Source organism: Colletotrichum gloeosporioides (assembly GCF_011800055.1).
Source record: "Colletotrichum gloeosporioides strain Lc1 chromosome Unknown consensus_7, whole genome shotgun sequence".
Lineage (NCBI taxonomy): Eukaryota > Fungi > Ascomycota > Sordariomycetes > Glomerellales > Glomerellaceae > Colletotrichum > Colletotrichum gloeosporioides.
The window spans coordinates 969,168-991,361 of NW_025544652.1; the positions used below are offsets into that span (position 1 = coordinate 969,168).

General features: G+C 54.1%; 4 protein-coding genes across 4 annotated transcripts; 3 read left to right on the top strand and 1 right to left on the bottom strand.

Moving 5' to 3' along the window:
• Positions 1–1,372: 1,372 nt before the first annotated feature.
• On the bottom strand, positions 1,373–2,568 carry GCG54_00001678 (uncharacterized protein; the record flags this gene model as incomplete). Its single annotated transcript, XM_045401787.1, has 3 exons — positions 1,373–1,599; positions 1,657–2,098; positions 2,221–2,568. The coding sequence occupies 3 exons, from the start codon at positions 2,566–2,568 to the stop codon at positions 1,373–1,375; spliced, it is 1,017 nt and encodes a 338-aa protein (XP_045270516.1).
• A 5,491-nt stretch (positions 2,569–8,059) lies between these two features.
• GCG54_00001679 (uncharacterized protein) lies at positions 8,060–10,313 on the top strand (the record flags this gene model as incomplete). The annotated part of the gene is made up of 5 exons (XM_045401788.1): positions 8,060–9,026; positions 9,103–9,152; positions 9,202–9,636; positions 9,668–9,766; positions 9,819–10,313. The coding sequence occupies 5 exons, from the start codon at positions 8,060–8,062 to the stop codon at positions 10,311–10,313; spliced, it is 2,046 nt and encodes a 681-aa protein (XP_045270517.1).
• Positions 10,314–13,745: 3,432 nt separating this feature from the next.
• GCG54_00001680 (uncharacterized protein) lies at positions 13,746–14,021 on the top strand (the record flags this gene model as incomplete). Its single annotated transcript, XM_045401789.1, has 2 exons — positions 13,746–13,867; positions 13,928–14,021. 2 exons carry the CDS (start codon positions 13,746–13,748, stop codon positions 14,019–14,021), a joined length of 216 nt encoding a protein of 71 aa, XP_045270518.1.
• Positions 14,022–14,548: 527 nt separating this feature from the next.
• On the top strand, positions 14,549–15,390 carry GCG54_00001681 (Emopamil-binding protein-like; the record flags this gene model as incomplete). The annotated part of the gene is made up of 3 exons (XM_045401790.1): positions 14,549–14,950; positions 15,009–15,144; positions 15,200–15,390. The coding sequence occupies 3 exons, from the start codon at positions 14,549–14,551 to the stop codon at positions 15,388–15,390; spliced, it is 729 nt and encodes a 242-aa protein (XP_045270519.1).
• Positions 15,391–22,194: the final 6,804 nt, after the last annotated feature.

The following is a 22,194-nucleotide window of genomic DNA, read 5'->3' on the forward strand; positions in this document are numbered from 1 at the left end:
GAAAAAGGGCTCCCCCTGCTGTCCTTCTCTTCTCTTGGGAACCACCGCCGTCAAAGCAGGGCTGACCACCCACCTGATTCAACGGCCCAGATACAACAGCAGATGTCCACGACGCAAGAAGACAGCCAGATGGGAACCCGACAGGCTAAAACACCCACAACGAGAGGAGCCCTACCGCAAACAAGGACAACCCGCCAGCAGCGAAAGAGAGACTCCAAAGACGCATCCATTTCCCGCTTCCGCTCGGTGGTTGTACACGCTCTGTCTTGCTCCCCTCCCTCCCACACTCCCGAAGAACCAGGATCTCCCCAGTGCAGTCTCCAACCATGCAGGTAGAAACGCACCATTTCTCCCATTGGCCGACAGCCTCGACACCCCTGAGCCAGCGCGGGGGTCATCCCCCCTCCCCAACCCTCAACCCCCCCTGCCCCCTGCACCCTGGCTGCCCGTGACAAGCCAAACAGGATTGAGGCTCTAGGGGTATGTGACGATGCTGCGACGTCCGAAGGGGAAAAGGCAGAGGACGGTCCGATGTTTTGGTTGTACAAAAAATAGCCGTCTCGATCATGCATCTTGGGCTACACGACTACTCGGAACCGATCATCATACGCCCATCGCAATTTTTTTGGTTTTTGAGGGTTTTTCTGTGTTTTGGTCTAACGATTCCACTTGTTCCTTTCTCGTCTGTATTTTCCTGTTAGTCTCGATTTCTTTGTAGAGGGTTTAATCCACGGCCCGGAGCCCATTTTCATGCAACATTGGGAAACAACCACGCGGATGTGCGAACCGGTTAAATTGTCGCTTTGGACGAAACCGCCTAGTCATGGCTCCTGTACATCGTGAATGCAATGCATGAATAAATGATCAATCTTGAGTCGCTTGCAATGTTGACAGATATCGCAAATAATATCGCAAGTGATAAGTTGTTATATTGATTGCTGTGACTGGCTAGGCTCTTACTGTGGCGGGCGAACAAGTGGGAGGTATTTTGCTTCGCAAACTTTCGTGCACTCTCAACTCCATGCAGGGACAATAAAATTCAAAAAAGGGTAAAATGTTTTGATATACGCCGCATGCTTAGGGAATTTGTCTAATAATTTCAACCACCCATACAGCCCATACACAGTCCACCACCCGGTTCCCAAAGGACAATTGATATCATGACAGTTAAAACAAGAAAAGAAAAAGATTGACCCGTCACTCAGCGAGGGAGGTCTCGACACATGAGGGATTAGGGCTGAGGCCGGGGAGGGAATCGTTGGTTGAAGAGAGGCATCGTATGTGTGTGGTAGACTCTCTTTTTTCAATTTTTTGTTGTCTTTCGTCCACACGTTTTTTTTTCCCAGGGGGTATGAATCCACACAGAGTACTTTTACTGCTGCTCATCCTCAGTCTCGCTCTCGACGAAAGTCATGGTGACACCCTCGCCGCTGACGTTCAAGTTGACGGTGTCGATGGCGCCGCCTGAGCCACGCTTGGACAGCTCCTCCTCGGCGCGCTTGACAATCTCGTTGTTGGCGGACATAACCTGGCGGGCAACGGGGGTACCGGCGGGCATGGGGTCACGAGCTACAAGCTTCTCAGGGGTCATTTCGACGCCTGCAAATATCATTAGTTCCCAGTCTCTTGCTATCTCGTAGTTGAAATCGAACTTACCAGCGGGAACGCCGGAGCGGACGTACATAGTGGTGACCTTGGCGCGGCGACGGGGGGGCTGCTGGGGTTCCTCAGCGCGAGCCTTGACCTTCTGCTGGGCAACAATGACAGGGGCAGCAGCGGGAGCGGCAGCCTCACCGGCGGCACCACCGGCAGCTCCGCCAGCAGCACCGCCAGCAGCGGCACCGCCCTCAGCTCCACCCTTACCGGGACGAGCGGCGGCCTGCTGGTTGTTGTCGACGATCATACCAACACCAGAGCCACCCTCGCCGGTGCCGAGCTGGATCTTGGGTCCCTTCACAAGGGCGGCCTCGGCGAACTTGAGGGCGCGGTCGAAGCCGGCGAGGTCTCGCTTCTGCTGGGCCGGGGCGCGGGCCTTGGTGAGCGAGACACGGGGAGCGATCTCCTTGCCCATGCCCTGAAGAGCGGCGATGGCCTGAGCCTGTGATTGGGCACATATGTTAGCTGATAATGGTCCGATGAGGTACAGACGTCTGTGTGTATCCCGCACACACAGAGCACACACAGACACCACAACCAAAAACTCTAGTGAGTAGTACTAACCTCGTCGATGCTGTTGCTCTCTGAAGTAGCAGTAACGGGGGTCGCACCACCAACAGAAGCAGCAGCAGGAGCAGCGGGGGCTGCGGGCTTGGGTTGCTGCTGTGCGGGAGCGTTGGTGGCGGGAGCAGCGGGAGCGGCGGCGGGAGCGTTCGCAACACCTTGAGCAGCATTAACTGCCGCGCCCTCCAGCACGTTCATCAACTGGGAGACATCGTTTCTACCGCCGAATGAAATTTCACCATCACCCACCACCAAGGCAGGAGAATAAGCGCCCAAGTTGATGTTCAAGGGCAAAGCGTTCAGCTGGGCGGCAAGGCCGGCAACAGCGAAGACGTAACGGTTAACCATTTTGTCGATAGATCGGGTAATCGGTATCTCTTGAGTGTGATTCGGATTGAGCGGCTCTGGGGAAGGAGTGATGATCGTCCGTGGGAAAGGGGGGGGTTGGTTGGTTGAAACTAAGTAATAGGCGTATAAAAAAAGAGACACGACCAGCGGAAGAGAAGAGAATAAAGCTTTGGGACCTTGAAAAGGAAAGAAGAGAACCGAGAAGTGAGAGGATACCAGTCGAGCGCAGCTGAAGAAGAAGTAGAAGAAATCGTGTAAGAGAGGCAAGAGATTTAGACTTCATATATTTCCCCACGAGCCAAGCTTGACGGGTTGAGACGTGCAGACCGGCCACATGCTTGAGACACTACTGCCAAGATGCCAAGAGATAGAGTACCGTCGAAAGCCTCAAGTCGGTCGTGGGCCCTCAGACATTAGCAGACGGGGCTACTTTCCGGGGTACGACTTTCGTTGATCGAGTCGGTACGGAGGCGCAGGGGTTGTCGTCGTCGTCGGCTTGGTGGGATTGCCCAGCTGGAAAGCTCCGAGCAGTGCCAAGGGATGGAGGACTTGTCGTTGGAGCAGCGGGACTGTCGAGATGCTCGTTGTGAGGCCCAAGCAGCAAGCGAAGCAGTCGAGGCATGAAACGCAGGTGACACCAGAGGCATGCTGCGGGCCAATTGGGCATCTGAGGTCGGGATATCCATCTGGACTGTGCCTGTAGAAGAGGGTCAGATGTGAGGGCGATTCGAGACCATGCTTGAGGGAGAGACCTGACTAGAGGGTCTTGGCATCGTCGCCGCGTCTCTATGCGATGGCCGAGAGATGTTAGGTAGGATGCCAATTTTGGCCCAGAGATCCACGCTCTGATGTGGTCGGGACCAGGGACAGGGGCAGGCCCCCGTAGGACGCGCAGTGAAGATCCGACTCGACACTCTGGAGGTGGATTTGATGGTCAAGGGACGCGGTACTTCCAGTGTGGGTCAGTCGCTCTTGAGACTATGCCAAGAGGTTCTGCGATGGAAAGATGGGACGTGCACAGCGTCGATATTGTCCATTCTTTCTTAATTCCCCTTGTCCTGTTGCTATGATGGGACGAAGTGGCGGACAGGCGGGGGATTTGGGAGGGAAAGGCAAGAGAAAAAGGCTCATGAGCGTCGTGGACTTGCATATACTGGGCGCCAAGGGGGCGGATTCGCCTCTTGGCACTTGGCGGGACGCCGTGTGGCCGGTGTCGTCTTCTGGCGAGGGGTGCAACGAAGGCATTCAAGCCAAGAGCCAAGCAATACAAGAGATCTGGCCCCGGTATTGATGTCGTCGGATGCTGCGGCGAATGGAGCACCAAGCCCGCCAAGGGCAATCACCCATAGCCGGAGGTTCAATTCCTAGGGCCGCGGGAAGAGATCGATTCAAGCAAAGGTGAGGCGGCTGAAAGTAAGTGCATACACACGGGCAACGGCAACGGCAAGGCCAGTAAACAACGCAGCGGCAGCGGGCTCAACCGAATGAATCGTTTCTCTAGGCGGCGGCGAGTCGTGGCTTACACGCTTTCGCCCGGTGCCGGGATGGCGTCCCTCTCGAATGTTTCCCGAATTCTGGGTCGCGGTAGCTGGAAAGGCGGCTACTGGACAACGGGTGGGCAAACGCATGAAAGCCGTGCCCCGATGGTTTGCCAATTGTCAAGTGTCAGGAGGAGACTCGAGAACCCCGTGGGACGGTCGATGTAGGGTAGGTAAGGGTCCAACATCCAATCCTGTTGTGTGTAACACTGCCTTGGGCCGAAAAGGGCTGGGATGGTAATGCAGAGAGGCCGGACGAGTTCGACGGTAGTCTGTGTAGAGGCCCGCAGAAGCTAGCCTCTGCTGAGTAAAAAGCTGTGGTGCGGTGCGGGTGCAGATTCTTTTTGGTGCGACAACCTCCCACACTTCCGCCGGTGTCTGAGACCTCGGAACTGCGTGATAGTCGCCGTTGTACTGCGTAGCATTCCGCTGACTGCTGCTCGGGGCCTCATCCAGTAGCCAATTTTAGCAGCACCAGCCGTCCACTTCAGACCAGAGCAGCCGCAGCCAGGCTCCAGCCCCTCGGTGATGCTAAACAGCAATAAGTCTGTTTTGCGGTCCCGTCCCACGGGCCTGAAGGCTCGAATTGGCTTTTGTCCCCGTGATACGTGTTCGTAGAGTCCCTCAATGCATTAGATGCTGCAGGACATGATCTGCCTGGCGGGAGGCGAACTGCACGATGCACGTGCCTGACACGTCTGGTTTAATTTTCTGGCCATGATTCTTGGAGATGCCAGGGACCAGCCTGAAGTCTGTCGAACTCAATGGGAGGATAGTCGAATCGGGGTGTGTCGACTGCAGATGCCGTGGCCAGGAGTGGCCTTTGATGCGTTTGGACACTCTTGTGATCCAAGATTCAGGAGGGAAAAAAATTTGCAGCCACAAGAAGCTCGCATCCAGGGGCAAGAAGGGTGAGTGAGGCAGGTGTGTATACTGTAGCGTCAAGGGAGCATCGTGTCGGGGCTGCAGCGGAAGGCTCTAAACCACTTTAGCTATTCCATGCTTGTTCTGAGGCTCTTGGCATTGGACACCTGCGGTGTAGTGCAGGATCAGGAACCAGCGAATTGAGTTGCAACCTTCCGCAGTCGGTGATGTCTTCCCGCTGCAACTCTGTCGGTACCTGCTTCTGTGCCTGACTTGTTTGACCTGTCGGCTAACGCAACTTGGAAGTTGGGCAATCACGTAGGTCCCTCCCGCGACACCATCTCGATTTGCGGCATTTCGTGCTTTCCATGACTTGATTCGACGCGGCTAGAGTTGGCCTGGATTAGGTTGGCGAGCCGAAAGGTAAAGTGGTTGACGACATATCTGGTGCGCCGTCTGTGAGCGACTGTCATGTTGCTGATGTGCGCCATGTGGTTTAGTGGTGTGCAAGTGGGCTTGCCGCGGCGTCGTAGGAAAAGCTTCGTCCGGAACAGACGGCGGGATGGACGGTCTTGGAGAGTCTTGGTGAAGCTTAGTCGTGTGCTTGGTGACACTGGTGAGTCTTGGAACCCGTTGTCAATTGGGCTGGGCTGCCAATCAATCAGCCCGTAGTGTCGCTGCACAGATAATGGAATTCCTAGGAGGTGGCAGCAGCAGGCAATTGCAGGCGATTTCCCCAGCGGCCGGCCCCAGTCGCCTGCCTGCCTTGCGTTGCAATCCCTCCGTCTGGGGAAGCTGTTTCCCTCGCCTATTGGGCCCTGACCGCCCCGGCCACTTTAACCTGCTGAACAAGATTTTACCAAGACCATCCATCGGCGCTCTTGGCTGCGTTAACCTCTTGTCATTCAACCACTCAGTTCCGGGGCCAAAATAACAACGTCCAAAACTTCGTCGGATTATTTGTTTCGAGACTTGATCAACCACAAGCTTACTTTTAACACCTTGCTTTTCAATTCTTGGCTCGACGCGGCTTGGCCCAGAGTTGCAGTCACTATCAAACCCCTGACGGTCATGTTGGAGGCCCCATGCACGCACAACCTCACCTGCAACAACCGCCGTCGACAAATGTTGCCGTTTAGAACTGCCGGCCGGGGATGGAAGAAAGGGAATGGGTCTCGCTAGAGACGATCGAAGACGCTGTGACGGGGGCTACAGTACCAGTTCCCTGTGCCACTTACCGCCCACCTAACACCATCCATAACCCAACGCGGTACACCCGACAATGGTGGGCGGCCGAGAACGAACTCCTCGCCGTTTTGTCTTGGACCCCAGGCCCGTTGGACTGTCACACGGACGAGAACCACTGAACCAGAGTGGTGGTCGTCTCCAAGGGTTGCAATTCTGCTCGTTTGCCGATATTGCTCACGCCCCATCCGCAGCGATTGCGCAAGGCCTCGCCCCTTCAGACGGACGCGCACAATCATTGCTCACTCAAGCTTCTGTCATCCAAGCCCACAAGCCCACATCTCTCGCCCCGTCAACGCAACGCACCAAAAAGCGACTCTTTGCGGCGCTGTTCAGGCCAAGCCAAGCCGGCACAGCGGCATCAGAATACTACTTCAAGGTTACAATGGCAGGAGCATGTCATGTTGGTGGCTGATCGGTCACTGTTGCTCTGACTTTCATGTCTAGAGCACAAGTGCCAAAGTTGAGACCAGCAACAACACCAGGCCGCGTATTCTCTTCGACTTTTCGTCGCATATTCTCGCTCAGTTCCCAAAATAACTCTCGCGGGTGATCTGAGACGTTCACGAACCTCCAGCGCCAACACGTTGAACCGTTCGACGAACGGGTCTCTGCTCTCTCTTCGGCGCCTCCTTCCATTCATGCAATCTCTCGGTATCTCCCTCGGGTTTGCCTCGAGTCTTGTGCCTCGGCAGCCCAGTTATTCGGACGCAGTTGCGGAATTCTGAAAGCAGCTTCTAAAAAAAGGAGGCTTCCTGCCGACTTACTAAGGATCACCAGGCATCATCGGCCCAGGGACTGTCCTGCACCACAGAGTTTGACCAAGATGGATACATCCGCCGTTTGTTAACCACCACCGCTGTCCCTTATTTTTGTTTCTATTTCCTGGGCAAAAATGGACATGGCCAGCTGGACTAAACAGGCTGGAGACTGGAGGTGGTTGGGCTGAAGTGGTGGTGATCAGGAGCCAGGCGCTGTGGGCTCCGTCCCCAAACGCACCCAAAACATGGAAACATCGCGGGACTACTCCCTGGCACTTGCTCATCGCTTATCGCACACGCCAAGGCTATTCCTCAGACGCGCCCTGCAATCCAGCCGGTGTCCGAAGGGAGTCGAGACTGACAGTGAGGGCATCGCGGGCTGGGAGTCCTGGACCTTTTGCCGCCCCCCTCAATAATCGCGTCCTGACTCGTCTTGATCGTGTGTTTCCAGCCAACAGAGCTGTCATCTGCCCGCATGCAAATATGCAAGTCTGCGACCGCTAGCGCTGCAATAACGCCGATGGAATATTCCAACAAACCATCAGTCTAGACACTAGGTAGTCTTGGCGCCGCAACAGTCGCCCCAAACGTCCGTCCCCTGGCATCCGGACTTCAGCCCGTCTTCCGATGACCACAAAACACCCCCTATACCTGCATTTGCATTTGAGGCACATCACCAATGCACACCGAAGCTGCCGCACATATCGCGTGAGCAAATTCAGACAAGAGAACAGATGCAGATACGTCTGGTCTCGCTACTCTATGCATCTCAATTACTCGTCGAGGCACACTCCAAGAATCGCATCAGCCGCCAAGAACCGCCAGATCACAGTTCTCATTGGCCAGCGCCAATTAGTCGTGCCGCGTTGGTGCAGCAAGAGCCGCCTCTTTACCTCCAGAAGTCTGGGTGGGATGATCAGGCATCCGTCTTCGTGTCTCTAACATCACCTCATCGCTCAACATCGACGACAGACTCATCGCTCGTCGGCAATTCTCTTTGTCACTCTTGTGTCGCGCCAAGCGTCCTCGAGTCTTGACTCTTGCTCCAACAGATCGTCGCCACCTCCGTATTACATCACGGACATGTCGGCGAAAAGTTTCGCTGACTCAAACATCCCACTTCAACCAGCTCATCCATCGCCACTGCAGCAATGGAGGAGGCCTCTCCTCTTCGGCATCCTCCTCTTCGTCATCTGTTCATGGAAGCTACACGAGGTTTTCTTTGATCGCAATGCCGTCCTCCACTCCAGCCCGCAACCCTTCCCCGTCTACACTGACTGGGATGACGTCCCAACGAGTGAGAAGTTGCACTGGGTGCGCTGCATCCTGCCGGGCATGACAGGCGACAGATACCTGTGCGCCCGTCTGACTGTGCCGGTGGACTATCAGCGGCCCTTGAATCAGTCCTCGGACAACCCCAAGGTCCACGTGGCAATGGTTCTCCTCCCAGCGCCCGGCCACGGCATCGACACCGGTCGCTTCTCCGAGTCCCCGCTTGTTCTGAATCCGGGCGGGCCCGGCGGTGTCGGCACGGCGTTCGTGTACCCGCCCCGCGGCCCCACCATCCAAGCCATTGCCGGCGGCGACATTGACCTTCTTGGTTTTGACCCTAGGGGCATCGGCGCGACCGTTCCTCGAGGGGACTGCTTCATTGAGGGTGACACCACCTCGGCGATGGCCAAAAGGTTCGCCCAGATGCGCAGGATGACTTGGATGCTCTCCGCCCACGACGTAGGTTTGCCGAACGGAACCAACGAAGCCTTGGACGCCCTCGCCCACCGCGCCAGGGCAGTGTCGAAGCTGTGTTCGAGGAAGGACGGCGAGGACAGCGCTTTCAGGTACATGGGCACGCCAAACGTGGCGGCTGATATCAAGAGCATCGTGGAAGCCCATGACGACTGGCTTGACGAGAATGGCTTCGAGACTGTATCTCATGGGGCTAGGTTGCGGTCGCCGAGTGAGGCTGCGCCGCCTCCTACGAAGCGGAAGCTTGTGTACTGGGGCTTCAGCTACGGCACCTTCATCGGGCAGACCTTTGCTGCCATGTACCGTATGCACCCCCGCATGTTTACTGTGACGTTTGACCAACCCTGACTGACGGCTTTGCTATGCAGCCGATTCTGTAGGGCGACTCATCCTCGACGGTGTTGTGGACACCCGCGTTTACGACGAGCCTGTAAGTCCAGTTCGTATGTCTGGCTGTGATAAATACTGAGCAATGGTAGACATGGTGGGTTTCGACCATGAGAGACTCGGACGCCATTGTGGACAAGTTCTTCCACTACTGCCATCTTGCCGGAGAGAGGTGTGACTTCTTCCGCAAGGGCGACACGCCGGACGATATCAAGACACGATACGACCAGGTCATGGCAAGGCTGCGCGCCGATCCAGTCACCATCATCCCTTCGTACACTACCATTCCTGTCATTCTCATGGAGTCCGACATTAAGAAGATCATCTTCCAGGCCCTGTATGCACCGATGATGCTCTTTCCCCTCATTGCCGACCTACTCAATCGTGTATACACCGAGGCCGACCTCTCCAACTACGTCAACGCCGGAGACTTGATACCCATGTGCAGTCCAGAGTTCCAGATGCCGCCTGCCCTTGACGTGAGCGAGGCCCAAGCTGCCATTAGTTGCAGTGACCAGCGGGTGAAGGTGAGTACTAGTAAGGCCATGATGAAATCAGGTGTTTGAGGAGCTGATCGTGCTGGTTTCCGCCCAGCGAAACGATACATTGGAAGGCGTGTTCAAGAGGACCTCAGAGTACACATCCTTCGCCGACGTCGTAGGTCTACTCTTCTCTTCCTCACAGGTCCATGATACTGACCATGTGGCAGCTCATGTCCATCATGATGTCCTGCGAAGGCTGGGACATTGAGGCCAGGTTCCCAAGCCCAGACTGGGACGCGAACTTCCATAATCCGGACCCCGTGAACACCTCGTTTCCCATCGTCTTCGTGGGCAACACCCACGACCCGGTAACCCCCTTGGGCTCTGCAGTCGACATGTCTCAAAATTTTGTCAACGCCGGGGTCTTTGAGCTCCAAACCGAGGGCCATTGCACTTTGGCCTCGGTTTCTGTCTGCGCCGTGACAAAGATACGCGATTACCTGCAAAAGGGCGTCGTACCGCCGCATCCCGTTGTGGCCGCCGACGGCACCCTATCGGGCTGGGACAAGTGTAAGAGCGACGAGTGGCCCTGGAAACCCTTCACGGCAAATGCTGCCATGCACGCAGAAGACTTGCATGTCTTGCAAGCATTCAGAGACGTGCATGCGGAGATCACCCGTCTGTTGACCCCGCCGACGAAGCTCCGTCTACATGATATGTGATTTACAACGCCGTATTCCTGCATGCGGTTTCTCCAAGGTCGCATTCTTGCGATGCGCATGTTTCCAGTAGTCCTGATTCCAATGGTAGTAGACGGGAATCCTGAATGTAAATCTCCATTCACACTATTAGTCAAGATCGTGCTGTAGTTTTGAGATCGAGGCTGTCTGCCAAGGTGTATTGTCAAGCTTAACACCTTACGGAGCCAATGATGGCTTCGTGCTGCTAAGACCACAGCTGCAGGGGGCCTCTTTTGCCCCTCATTTGGAGCCTCACTTTAGCTCTTGGTGCTGATGGTGTCTCAAACGATCTTCGTGTAACTTGCTCAGAAAAAGGAATATTGCTGCCGAAGCCATGCCTACCCCTCAATTGCTTGAAAGGCCGCCGAGGCGGTGAGATGAGATCGGGCCACTCGGCCAACTGTGGCTTACTGTTACCATTCGACGCCGACGAGGTCCGGATGCCGCAGCGGTCGTGGGTTTACCCGCCGATGCGGTCGATGCCCAACCGTAGCATCGATCATCAGGGGCGGTAGGAATCGCTGCACGGAGCAAGCTGGCAGGCGGGGCGCGCCAGGCAAGCCTTAGCGTCCCACGATCAAGGCGTCGTTCCGCAAATCTCCTGAGCTATTGATACCGTCGTATTCTTTTTTTTTTTTTTTTGCACGGATCAGTCGATCTACTGCATAGTGTCGTGTGCCCACGAGGCCTCGGGAGGGCCGAGGCCTGCATTGACAATGAGGCACGCGGCGCGGGCGTACTCAAGAGACTGTTCGAAGCCTCGGAACGCAGCCGTAATCTCATGTTCGGGACCAGCCTGACAACATGGGCTGACCGGTTTATTCGGGTTGAGTAGCCATGTCGGAGGCTGAGTGACTGGCATTGTAAACAACGGTATCATCAGAGCTCCCAAGCTCAAGCTCAGGCACTTGGGAGCTCAACAAAAGCTTGACGGTATAGCTCTAGCGGCGGGGTCAGACGAGACACCGAGGCTGAGTTTCCCGCACCGAACTAACACCGGACCCGCTGATTGACAGGACCTTAATGTGTGGAATGTCCATGCGGAATGCGGGATATGCATAGTGTCTCGCAAAAAGGAATGCTATGTGAGGGGCAGGTGAGGGGCAGCTTGCATCCAGATCCCTTCCAGGGTCCGAGGGAGATCGACTGCGAGAGGATGAGAGGCGTCGACGGGTTTTCTGTGTGTCGTGTTGGTGACGTATTTTGCGTGGGATGTTTTCAGTCCTGAGAGTCGGTTAGATGAAGGCGGTACGAGCGATATCTTGGAGGAGGCAAACGTCGCGAGGGGCACGAGACTACTGTGTCGGCGAAAGGCCTGAATGAAGTCGAAAGTGGACTGTGGGCATGCGGGGCCCGGCGAAAGTTCCGCATGCTATGATGAAGGCGTTTTGTCAAACGTGGTGTCGACTTGAGACAATCGCACCAAGGTGTTTGCTGTACGCAGCCAAGCAGCATCTCCGTCAGATATGAAGAGGACTTGCTGTGTTTGGAAACGCATCGTCCGTCTCCTCGCGTCGTATTCGTCCATCTGGGGGCAAAGCTGGGCCTCTGGGCATCACATGAGACGCAACGGAAGAATACCCATAAACATATGGGGAGGTTCAGCCGCCGTGAGCCGGAGCAGAACGTCCGTGGACTTGAGCGAATCATCACAGGTGTTCGCTGAATGTTGCTGGGTATCCAGTCATCGTGAAGCCAGGCGTAGATCTCGATGACATACAGGCGTTGTTGTGTCGATGGGCGAATCGGGAAACAATCATCTGACGGGGCGGGAATTTGCCGGGCTGCGCCTTTGAACAATTGAAACCCGCGTCTTGCCGCATCCAGAGGGCGGACGGGGACGCGGACTCGATGGACGGGCAGGAAGCAGCAGGTCGGAGCATATTGAGGTTAGAGGCAGGCAGGCTGGAGGCGAAGGGATGGGTCTGATTTCCTCTGCGTACGCTTTGTGCGGTCCAGAACGGTCCTTCCTCCTCCCCAAAGCGTGAAGCTACCTGCCAGTGCGTCATCAGGCAGGAGCTCTCCGATGGCAGGCCCAATCAGAGGACTTCCGGCTCAAGGTACCCCAGTCGACACCTGGCCCGTGCCCATCAGTTGAGGGGATGCTTCAGCTGCTTTCTGAGTGAGCGTGTGTGTCTGCTTAGCTTTGCCTCCATTGTGCAATTCACTGTGGCTGGAAGCTTTGTGAGAGGCTCCTATCAGAATGTGGAGGTGCTCCATCCATGGAAAGTGGTGTCCCAGAAAAGGGTGGGGAACCAACGACAAGATCGAGATTTGCAAAAATGCCATCCTCCTGACGAGACCCATGTCACCCCTGTGTGTTGTGCACGGGCTGGTTGGCTGAGCATTTGGGGGTAATCGACAGGCTGACGTATTTTGCCGGACATCATTACGCGACAGTGATCTCTTCATGTGGCATGTCCACCGCAAACGCGACTGCCCGGTGGATTATTGGTATGGAGTATCCGTACCAGAGGTAAGAAGAGAACCCCGCCGCCCAGCCTCAGTCGACGCGGGGACACTATGACGTTAGCGCCTTCCTAGCACCGCGTATTGTCCGTGCCTGTCTGCAGAGGTGCTCGTGACGTCATCTTGGCGGCATACACAGCTTCCACCAGACAGAGACCAAACACAGGCAGGAGGGGCTACAGAGCTCCAGATGCAGGTAGCTTCAGGAGCTCCATACCGTGGCTGGTGCGACTTGCACCCAAACGAATAGAAGCTCCGCATGGGGCCATTTTCGGGCGTTCTAAGTTGACATGGCACTTCCCGTTGGCTCCCGGGGCGGTTTCCCACGCAATCGGAATCCGACTGCAAACCGCCAAAAATGTGAGCACCCTGTAACGAGGCAAACTCGTAGTCTATGACGCCATTTCTTCAGTTCACATGATAGACCCTGAGCGTCCTTGCCCAGATGGTGTGAAACTGCGCTAAAGCCACACTTGGGCAAGCCCGGGAGGCAACACACGCGCCGGGATAGACATGCACGAGTTGGCACGAGCAAACGGAAGGAATGAAGAGGGGGAGGGGCAGAGGGGCATCCCGACTCTTGACAGGTACCTGAAGGCATGGCAATCCAACACCTTGCTCGAGGTAGTCGTGATGTACCTTCCCTTCTGACTTCAGTCTGTCTGAACTCAGGCAACCTGGAAGCTGAGGCTGGCGGGGCAAGTACCGTACCTTCCTCCTTTCTGACTGCACGAAGGCAAGAATGGGCCACGATACGGCAGGAAGCGTGGTGGCTTCCTTCCCTCGAGGTGTCAAACCGGCCCTCCAACTTGTTATATAAACCTCTCCATCCCACCACCTCTCCCACCTTTCTTCTCTCCTCATCACACAACAATCAATCAACTCAATCAACAACTTCACAACACTTTCAAACCAAACCAACCCAAACCAAACCCAACCATCAAAATGGACACCATCAAGAACGCCGCCAACTACGTCTCCGAGTCTGTTCAGCAGGCCGGTGCCACCGCCTCCAAGGAGACCAACAAGCAGGTCGCCAAGGACAACGATGCTTCCCTCACCAGCCGGTAAGTTTCACTTCTCGATCTCTTCAGCCATCTGTCAAATACTAACATTGCATCTCATAGTGCCTCCGCCGCCAAGGATGCCGTCGGTGACAAGCTCGATGAGTCATCCCACGAGGCCAAGGCCGACGTCCACAAGGAGTCCGCCAAGCACTAAATCGCTCCTCCGTCGATGATACCCCTAAATACTGCGGGAGGATATCAAAGGATATGGCGTTTGGGAAATGAACAGGAATCGCAAGCGATGAGGCAATGACACCTGGGAATGGGTTTTCTTTATACCTAGCATAGTCCTAATGCCACTACATTGCTAAACATCTGGTTTTTGATATCTTTTGTGATCAAGACGACATTTAGTGACAAGAGTTTTCGAGCACATTGAGCTTTAACATCTCACGTTCCAATGCACGATACTAAGCTGATATCATTGTGATGATAGAAGCTTATATCGTTGATCCCTGCTGGTGCCTGCATCCCCCGCCAACCAAGGGTTCGAGAGCTTGAAGCTTTCTCCACACCGGGAGCTCACTCCCGCGCACGGATCATTGAGCTGAATGTTGCGAAATTCCACGCCTTCCGTGGTCACACCAGATCGCTAGATTAGCAAACAAATCTCCGCATGCCACCTCGACATTCTAAACCTCTTCAAACGTCTCAATTGCGTCCGTAACAGAACTGTCCAGCATGTCCAACACCGCATCCAGCCTTCCGCCCGATCTGTTTGACCAGACGACCCTCGTCTCCCTAGGCGCGACCGTCGTCCTCCTCTCCGTCGCTATCGCCCTCTCCCGCCGCGTCCTCCATCCCGCCACCTCAACGAGCTATCGCGTCCTCTTCATCTGGCACGCTTTCGATGCCTTGATCCACTTCTTCCTCGAGGGTAGCTTCCTCTACCATTGCTTCTTCTCCTACATTCCCCTCGCCGACATCCCCGACGCCGATCTCTCTGGCTACCACCCGACCCCGGCCAACTATCTCGGATACTCGGACCGCATCTATGGCGCCCAGGCAGGCGGTGATAACCCCTTTGCGCAGCTTTGGATGGTCTACGCCAGGGCTGACAAGAGATGGGCTGGTGCGGACTTGGTGCGTCTACCCATAACGAGGAGCAGAAGAGGTCATTGCTGATGTGGACGTGGTACAGGGTGTGATTTCTCTCGAGCTGCTGACTGTCTTCGGCGCTGGCCCGTTGGCCTGCTGGATTTGCTACTGCATTGCCAAGCGTGACCCCAAGGTCAACATCTGGATGATCATCATCGCGACCGCAGAGTTGTATGGAGGTGAGATCGCCCCAACAGTAGACGTCATCGGGATACCGCTAACACAACCTCGCAGGCTTCATGACCTTCTGCCCCGAGTGGCTCACCGGAAATATCAACCTCGACACCAGCAATTTCATGTATCTCTGGGTGTACCTGGTCTTCTTTAACATGCTCTGGGTCTTCATCCCATTTTATGCCATCTACGTCGCCTTTGGCGAAATCTGCGCTGCGTTCAAGGCTCAGGGCGTCAGGAAGAACCTCTAATGTTTCCCTGTCGGCGAGACTAGCTGATTTCGCCTTGTTGATACATTCTTACCATAAATGGTTACGACCTTGACTTAGATGTATATCCAAGGCTTCCGGGTGTAAATTCGTTCTCAGCTTGCCATCAGAAAAGCGCTTGCATCAACCACATGTTCCAATCGTTCTTTTTCAGATGGATCTTTACGTGTATTTGAGACGGTTCTGGACCAAGCTATATGTTTTGTGCTTCAGATTAAGTTTGATGCCGATGCCAACGATGGCTGTGGCACCCGATGTATTGCTCATTGTCTCGGACGTATTTCCTGCAGCATGCTAGGAGGATCGTTACTCGGCTTGCGTGGCACGCCGATGTCAATCATCATTTTATAACTGAATTCTGCCGATTTGGCTAGAGCTCTTATGTTTCCTAGATGGTGTGTTCACAGTTGCGGGAAATCCTTGATGAAGGGTTCCCTAGTTGTCTCTTGACAAGCTTTCTCCCGCTGTGGCTTTCGTCTTTGATGTAAGACAACGAGCGGTGCCCGCCTCCACGGCTTGACTTCCCTGGCTCATGGCGGACTGCGTTGGGAAGATGATGAAGGTGACAGCGATCTGATGTATTGAAAGACTGTTGTAGTCGAGACATGTGATGAGCTATGAGTATCGTGAGTGTGTGATGGAAGAGACTTCGTCTTTTCATGGGAGCCCTTTTATCGTCACGTGCATCATGTTTCAACAGCTCGATGCTGTGATAGAATCACAGCAGGAGCTGGTATTGGTGCTGTGGGCAGTAGCTACCGCTTCCATCTTTGTGAGACTTCACCGGGTGCTGAACATAGAGATAACCAAACAGCGGAGGCATGGTATGCACAAGTTATATACTTAGTGGAGGAAGAATGAATGTCTCATCACCACCCGGCCTGAAGAAAAGTGCGCTATTTTTGCTGTTCATTGGAGATCTAGAGTGTGCTTTACGATACTCCTTGTCCCTTCTAGGGGTTTCCCACTCACGTATCTCCCTTTATATCGAAGCGGACATGCTTCAAGGCCTACAGGTCACCGTGTTTTCGACAAATTATCGACTTTCAATAGCGATCTAGCGGAGATCATTGTCTCTTCTTCATTTGTATTTTATCTGGAAAATGCCTGATATCACATTGTGTCTATGTGAGCTATCAGATTCTAGTTAAACCTGTCGTTTTGCATAAACAACCACCTGAATTATCTCCTCTTCATATTTCTGGGAGGAGAGATGCTTGTGGTAGCTCACGCTAGACGATTTGCTGAGCCTATGCCATTTTGTTTGCGTCAGTAATACGTACGACAATTGCGACGGGTTCACAAGGATATGAAGGCGCCTCTCACCAGCAAGATTAAGGACCTTGATAGGTTCAGCGAGGCCTTCGTCGTCAAGACTACAACCCAAGTTCTTGGTGTTAAATGCTTTTGCGGATAAAAAGTGCTAAGTTAAACTGCTTAGGTAGTGAATGTGAAATATCTAGTGAGCACGGCGTGATCTTTTAACGGGCGGACTGTGTTGTAGCTTGAAATCCTTGAAAAGGTTAGACAATGCCTAGGCTTAATACACCAATTCTTTTCCTGTTCTTTCGCAGAACGATTTCTTATCACATAGCCCATGATAATACGCAGCGTCAGCTCAAATTCCCTGATGAGACGAGAGCAGCTCTGGTGAGGTTAAGTACTTAGGGATGGTAGCCTACAACTGACTGCATTTGCATCTGATCTGGAGCTGATGATCTGAGTGAGTAAATGTTTTTACAACTGAAAGGAGATTCAAGATGTGACTTGCGTAACTAGAGATGCTGTAGTTTTTCTCGATATCGGAAGCATATATCTTAAAAAGGTTCAATATTAGAACGAATTTTGAATGATGGAGGAGAGAAAATATCACACAAATCTATATGCATTCGATCGCGAAGCATATTCTAATTCACCATCATAGAAATATTCCCTTCTCTACTATACAATGAATCTCATGAGAGTGTTCTAACTCTGCAGATATATCTGAGTCTCATCATTCAGTAGAGCCATTTTGTGTGAAAAACCTGAGCACTGCATTACCCATATCACCCCCACCGCTCTTCCATTCACCCCTCTCATATCCCTCAGTAAAGCAAAGCGCATCTATCCAACATTTAAGGATACCCGCTCTGAAAGATTCATCAATCGTCCTCTTGTCAGATACCCACTCACTTCCAGGAAGCTCCCCAAGGCATCCAGCAGTCTGAGGTGACCAGAACAAGACCAGGGTTCTCTTCGTTGAGAGGCCTTTCTCAGAACTTACCTGGGACTTCTAGAAACCGCTCTAATCCAGCCATGATCGGCAATTCTAGCCTTGGCGAACATCCAAAACCGCCTCAAGTTCCCCAAAGCCAACCGCGATCGTCCTTAGATGCTACCGCATCCTGCTTTTCGCATACCACCCTGGTCACATCCGACGACGCCCAGTGCCGCATCCCAAGAGAACTCAAATCACCAGAATCCCATTCACCAACCACATCGCGCTTCTCTCTCTTCAGAGGCGCCTATCTTCCCCAAGCCCACGACGCAACACCGATGCGGAGCCAATCGGTCTCATCCGTGCCCTTTGTCGATGTAAAACCACCCGATACCACCCTGCTGTAACACCAGGCCTCTCGCCTCGCCTCTCTCTTGCTCGGCAACCAATACCGAAAACCGCTTCAAACGGTCCCACTGCCGGGCAGATTCCCCGGCCTGCAGTTGGCCTCGTCAGCGCAGCAGGAGTAGGCCGTCCTGACGACGGTTGGGTAGCGGATGATCTGCATGGTGGACACCCGCCCCGATGTGGGTGAGAGAAAAATATTCTCCGTAGTGCGATGCTTTCGGAGACGGGGAGACGGATTCTCGAATGAGGGTAAGTTTCTTTGTCGTTCTCGTGTTTCTGCGTCTGACCCAGCTGACCAGTGAGCAGCGAGAGGCTCGCGTGTAGGGCGAGTAGCTGGAGCTTCTGATCTACCGGTATGTGGGCGTGAGTGTGTCAGCACGTGTCCCGAGCAACGTCGTCGTTCAAACACCACAATAGGCGAATTTCACGAAGCTGGAGGAACATAAACCTGAAGAATGAATGAGACTTCCGGCGGCAGATCGGCTGTGAGATGTCGTATGCTGCCGCGAGAGAGCTTGCCGATCGTCGTTTGGACGCCGCTGGCTGGCTGGTTGCCTGGGCCGATATGACGTCCCAGTAGGATCGTCGGGGACTACGTTCAGCGGCCTGATGAGATTTTGGAATGATTCTACTCATCTAAAGTCCAGACGGGAATTACGACTACTGCCCGTCACGCGTCAGATGAAATGCGGAGCACGTATTCGACATATTGAGGACGTCACTTGTACCATGACCGCTCCCAAGGGAGTCAATCTGAATTGTAATGTTCACTACTACAAGGCGCATGCCAAAGGCGGGGATTCTGAAGCCCTCTACACCACAAGAGGTGCCCAATCTCACAATCCATCGACGACCAATAAGATATAAGCGAAGGAAGGTCAGACGATATGGTCAAGTCCTGTAAAATTCGTCATACCACGCTCTTCTGCCATGGGACGCCTCGGAGAATTAACACGGCGGGCACCACAATGAAGAAGGCGTCACTTACGTTCAACGAACGAAGGATATTGGAACTGTTTGCATCTCACGTCATGCTATATCTCTCAACCGAGTATCAATCCCAGGACTCGGACGCTTGTTCGGCAAGCCATCATCACCCGAATTGATGGCTCGCTGAGGCCCCAAGGAAACCCGGAGATGCGTGCGTTCCAGACATCCAGACTTCTATTCCAGTGAACCCTCATATCACCGACACTCACGGCGTTATTCGAATCATCATTCTAATCTACTTTGATGAAATCTTAGTGTTCGGCAGTGGGGCATCACCTAGATCGTGCGCTGGTGGAGTTCGTGATGGGGGCGACGCAAGCGTCAACCGGGATATGGCGGGGTTGAACAGAGCCCAGACTCGACTGCTTTGGGGGCCAAAACCTCGAACTCATGGTCCCTTCACCTTTCAGCCTCTCAAGACCGCCCAAGAAGTGATTCGAAAGAGGTTTCTGCGCAGCGCGGAAGTCGAAAGATTGAGGCACGTCAGCAACTTTGCCACGCCATACCATGAGCTTGCGTGTTGTTGGACTTATTGTCAATACGCGACGCACAATCCGATGTTTGCATACTAGCTGATAGTGTGTCTTGACTCGCCGTGTTTGTTGAAAACCTGCCTATATTCCGGCTTAATATATGGGCATAGTGGACGGCTCCGACGGTGCGAGTCCGAGGGGACCAAGACAGCCCGCACTTCATCAACTGAAGCCCGGCATTGCGTAAGATGCCTCCGAAGCCGGTCCGGATAGATATTGAAAATATCACACGCATGGTGTTGAAGATATTGCCGTCGACGTCTTCGTAAAAATCGTCGTCGCCAAGACAGGGTTGTAGAAAAGAAGAGGCCAGGATCTGGTTGTGCCGGCCGGATGCAAGCTCGGTTCCGACTCGTCGGCGAGTTTTTTGATTGCCTTCTCAAAGCACCACACAGTAGCGTGCGCAGAAGGCAACCATCACCCTCCACGCAGCACCTTATTCGAAAACTGCGACGCTGGCAATCCGGTTTGTAAGGTCGACGCATGGGCGTGGTTCACCATTATGTGCCAACACGGCCGCGACGGCAGCGGGTCTGCCGACGGGATATCGTCCAAAGCCGTGATGCCTTGATCGGCCCGTCTGCTTTCCATGGGCGGCTCTTGCGCCAGCCGAAAAGGCATTTCAACCCGTCTCCCATTCTCGTGATGGACGAGCCCGAGTAAGGTGAGCATGCGGGGTCGTGAGTCAGTTGGCAACCTCTTTCTTATCATGTCCCCGTCTGGGAGCAAACAGCACTATACCTGCGCCATCAACTGAGGGAAGAATGTGGATTGGCCCAGGAGTAGGGACCCTGACGCAAGACCCTGCCTCAAGGAAACCAACACCCGGTCTTGAGTAGAGATCCGCTCTGTGCGGGTTTGCGGAGTTGAAGCACAGTTGGGAAAGGCAACAATGCGAAGTATTCTGGGAGAGCCATCCTCGCCGTGGAACAACATGTCATCTAAACTTCTGTGTTGCATGCCCGGCGCTTGCCAAGGAGGATGCATGTCGAGACCACTGAGTCGGTCGCTCACGAACAAGACGAATCTGTCGTGCAAGCCCAGAAACATGCCAGCCCAAGTGCGGGAAAGACGGAAGCGGTAACGAGTATACGCAAGTCGAGTTGTCGACTCAGTTATCGTCCAGTCTTTGGAGACGAATTGCCACTTGACAGTTCCAATGAGGGTGAAAGCTCTATAGGTGACGACAACCACTTCAGACCTGGAGGTGTTTGGCTTCTTGCTGTCGGCCCAATGCCCTGAATGGTTCGTGGATTGCGATTTGCTCCCACTTTCCGTGGAGACATATGGCTCTCAAGGTGTGCGGCGGATGGCTGTTGAGATGAAACGGCACCACCAGAATAGCACACTGCGACCGCCCTCGCACTGATTTCAGACGAGTGTGTGGACATTACCTGTCAGAAGACATTGGACGACCCCAAGTTGCGGAAATTAGGAGAATAACTGCTAGTGAAGAAGGAGGAAAAAAGGAATGGGGATTATCGACTTTGGATGACAGCCCGTTGCCGCTTGAATGTCCCTCACAATCTCCTCATCCAAGATTGATGACAGTGCTGGATGGCGTAATTGTGGCGGGATGGCGGAAGCGCCAAGCAATGTGGTGAGGATCCCACATTCTGCGAAGGGCAAGCCCTACGAAAAGCTACTCATGACGTCGCCGAAGGCAGGTCAAGGCTGCTCGCCGGCCATGTAAGCGACCGTTTACCAGATTTTGACGAATGAGTTTTCACAAATTCGAGAGCTTCTGTCCGGAAGAGGCGGCACATGGCTACCAGGGCCACCAAATCGAGAAACTCGATGGTTCTCGAAGTGGCAAGCGAGTTCGGTTGAGACTCGGTTATGTCCGCTATAATTGGACATCGTAAGATGCCTGTGTAGTGCGTGAGTTGAGATGCTCTTCTCCTGGTGGTGCGTCAGTCTGAATGCCCGTTTGATCGACGGCGAGGACCGGATCAGCAGAGAGCGTGGGTCTCCCCGGACGGGCGGGAGGCCCAAGGATGCGGCAGGAAGAAAAGCAGTGACGGTCTTGAGCCCGCGCAGTCCCTCATCTCGGAGCAACCATCTTCCACCGGGCACGCGGTTTCCAGCCAGTTTTTCTTGGTGGGGGCGACGCAGCCAAGCTTACGGTTGAAGGTTACAACTAGTGCCCCAGACCACCAAGCCATCAATATCCGTAGGGTTGAGTTGTGGGAGATAAATTGCAGTGTTTGACAGCCAGTGGCACCGGACCCAGACTGGTGTCACTCTGCACTAGTCTTCGGGGAAATAGCGTCGCACTACTGACTAGTCTCTGAGCTTGTCCCCAAGTTGCCCGCTGTGCTGGAAATTGGAGTTTGCTGTCTTCATTGTCGTAAGGCGTAGTGGACGATTGGTGACCCTCTTTTTGCAGATCGTACCGGTCGTCAAAGAGGGGTAGCGAGTATGTGAGCTATAGTTAACGTGATGATCGTCGATATCGTGACGGACGCGCCATCAGCTGCAGGCGTCTGTCTCGTGGCGAGAGTGATGGGATCGCCCGCCCGTCCGTCCCCGCCGTCGCTTCCGTCAAGCGACGGCGTGCCGTTCGTGCGTTGCCCTTCAACGGTTCGTGCAAAGTGCAAACCTCCCCATATCTCGTCGTATCTGACAGGTTGCGAGTCGCAACGCCGTCACATT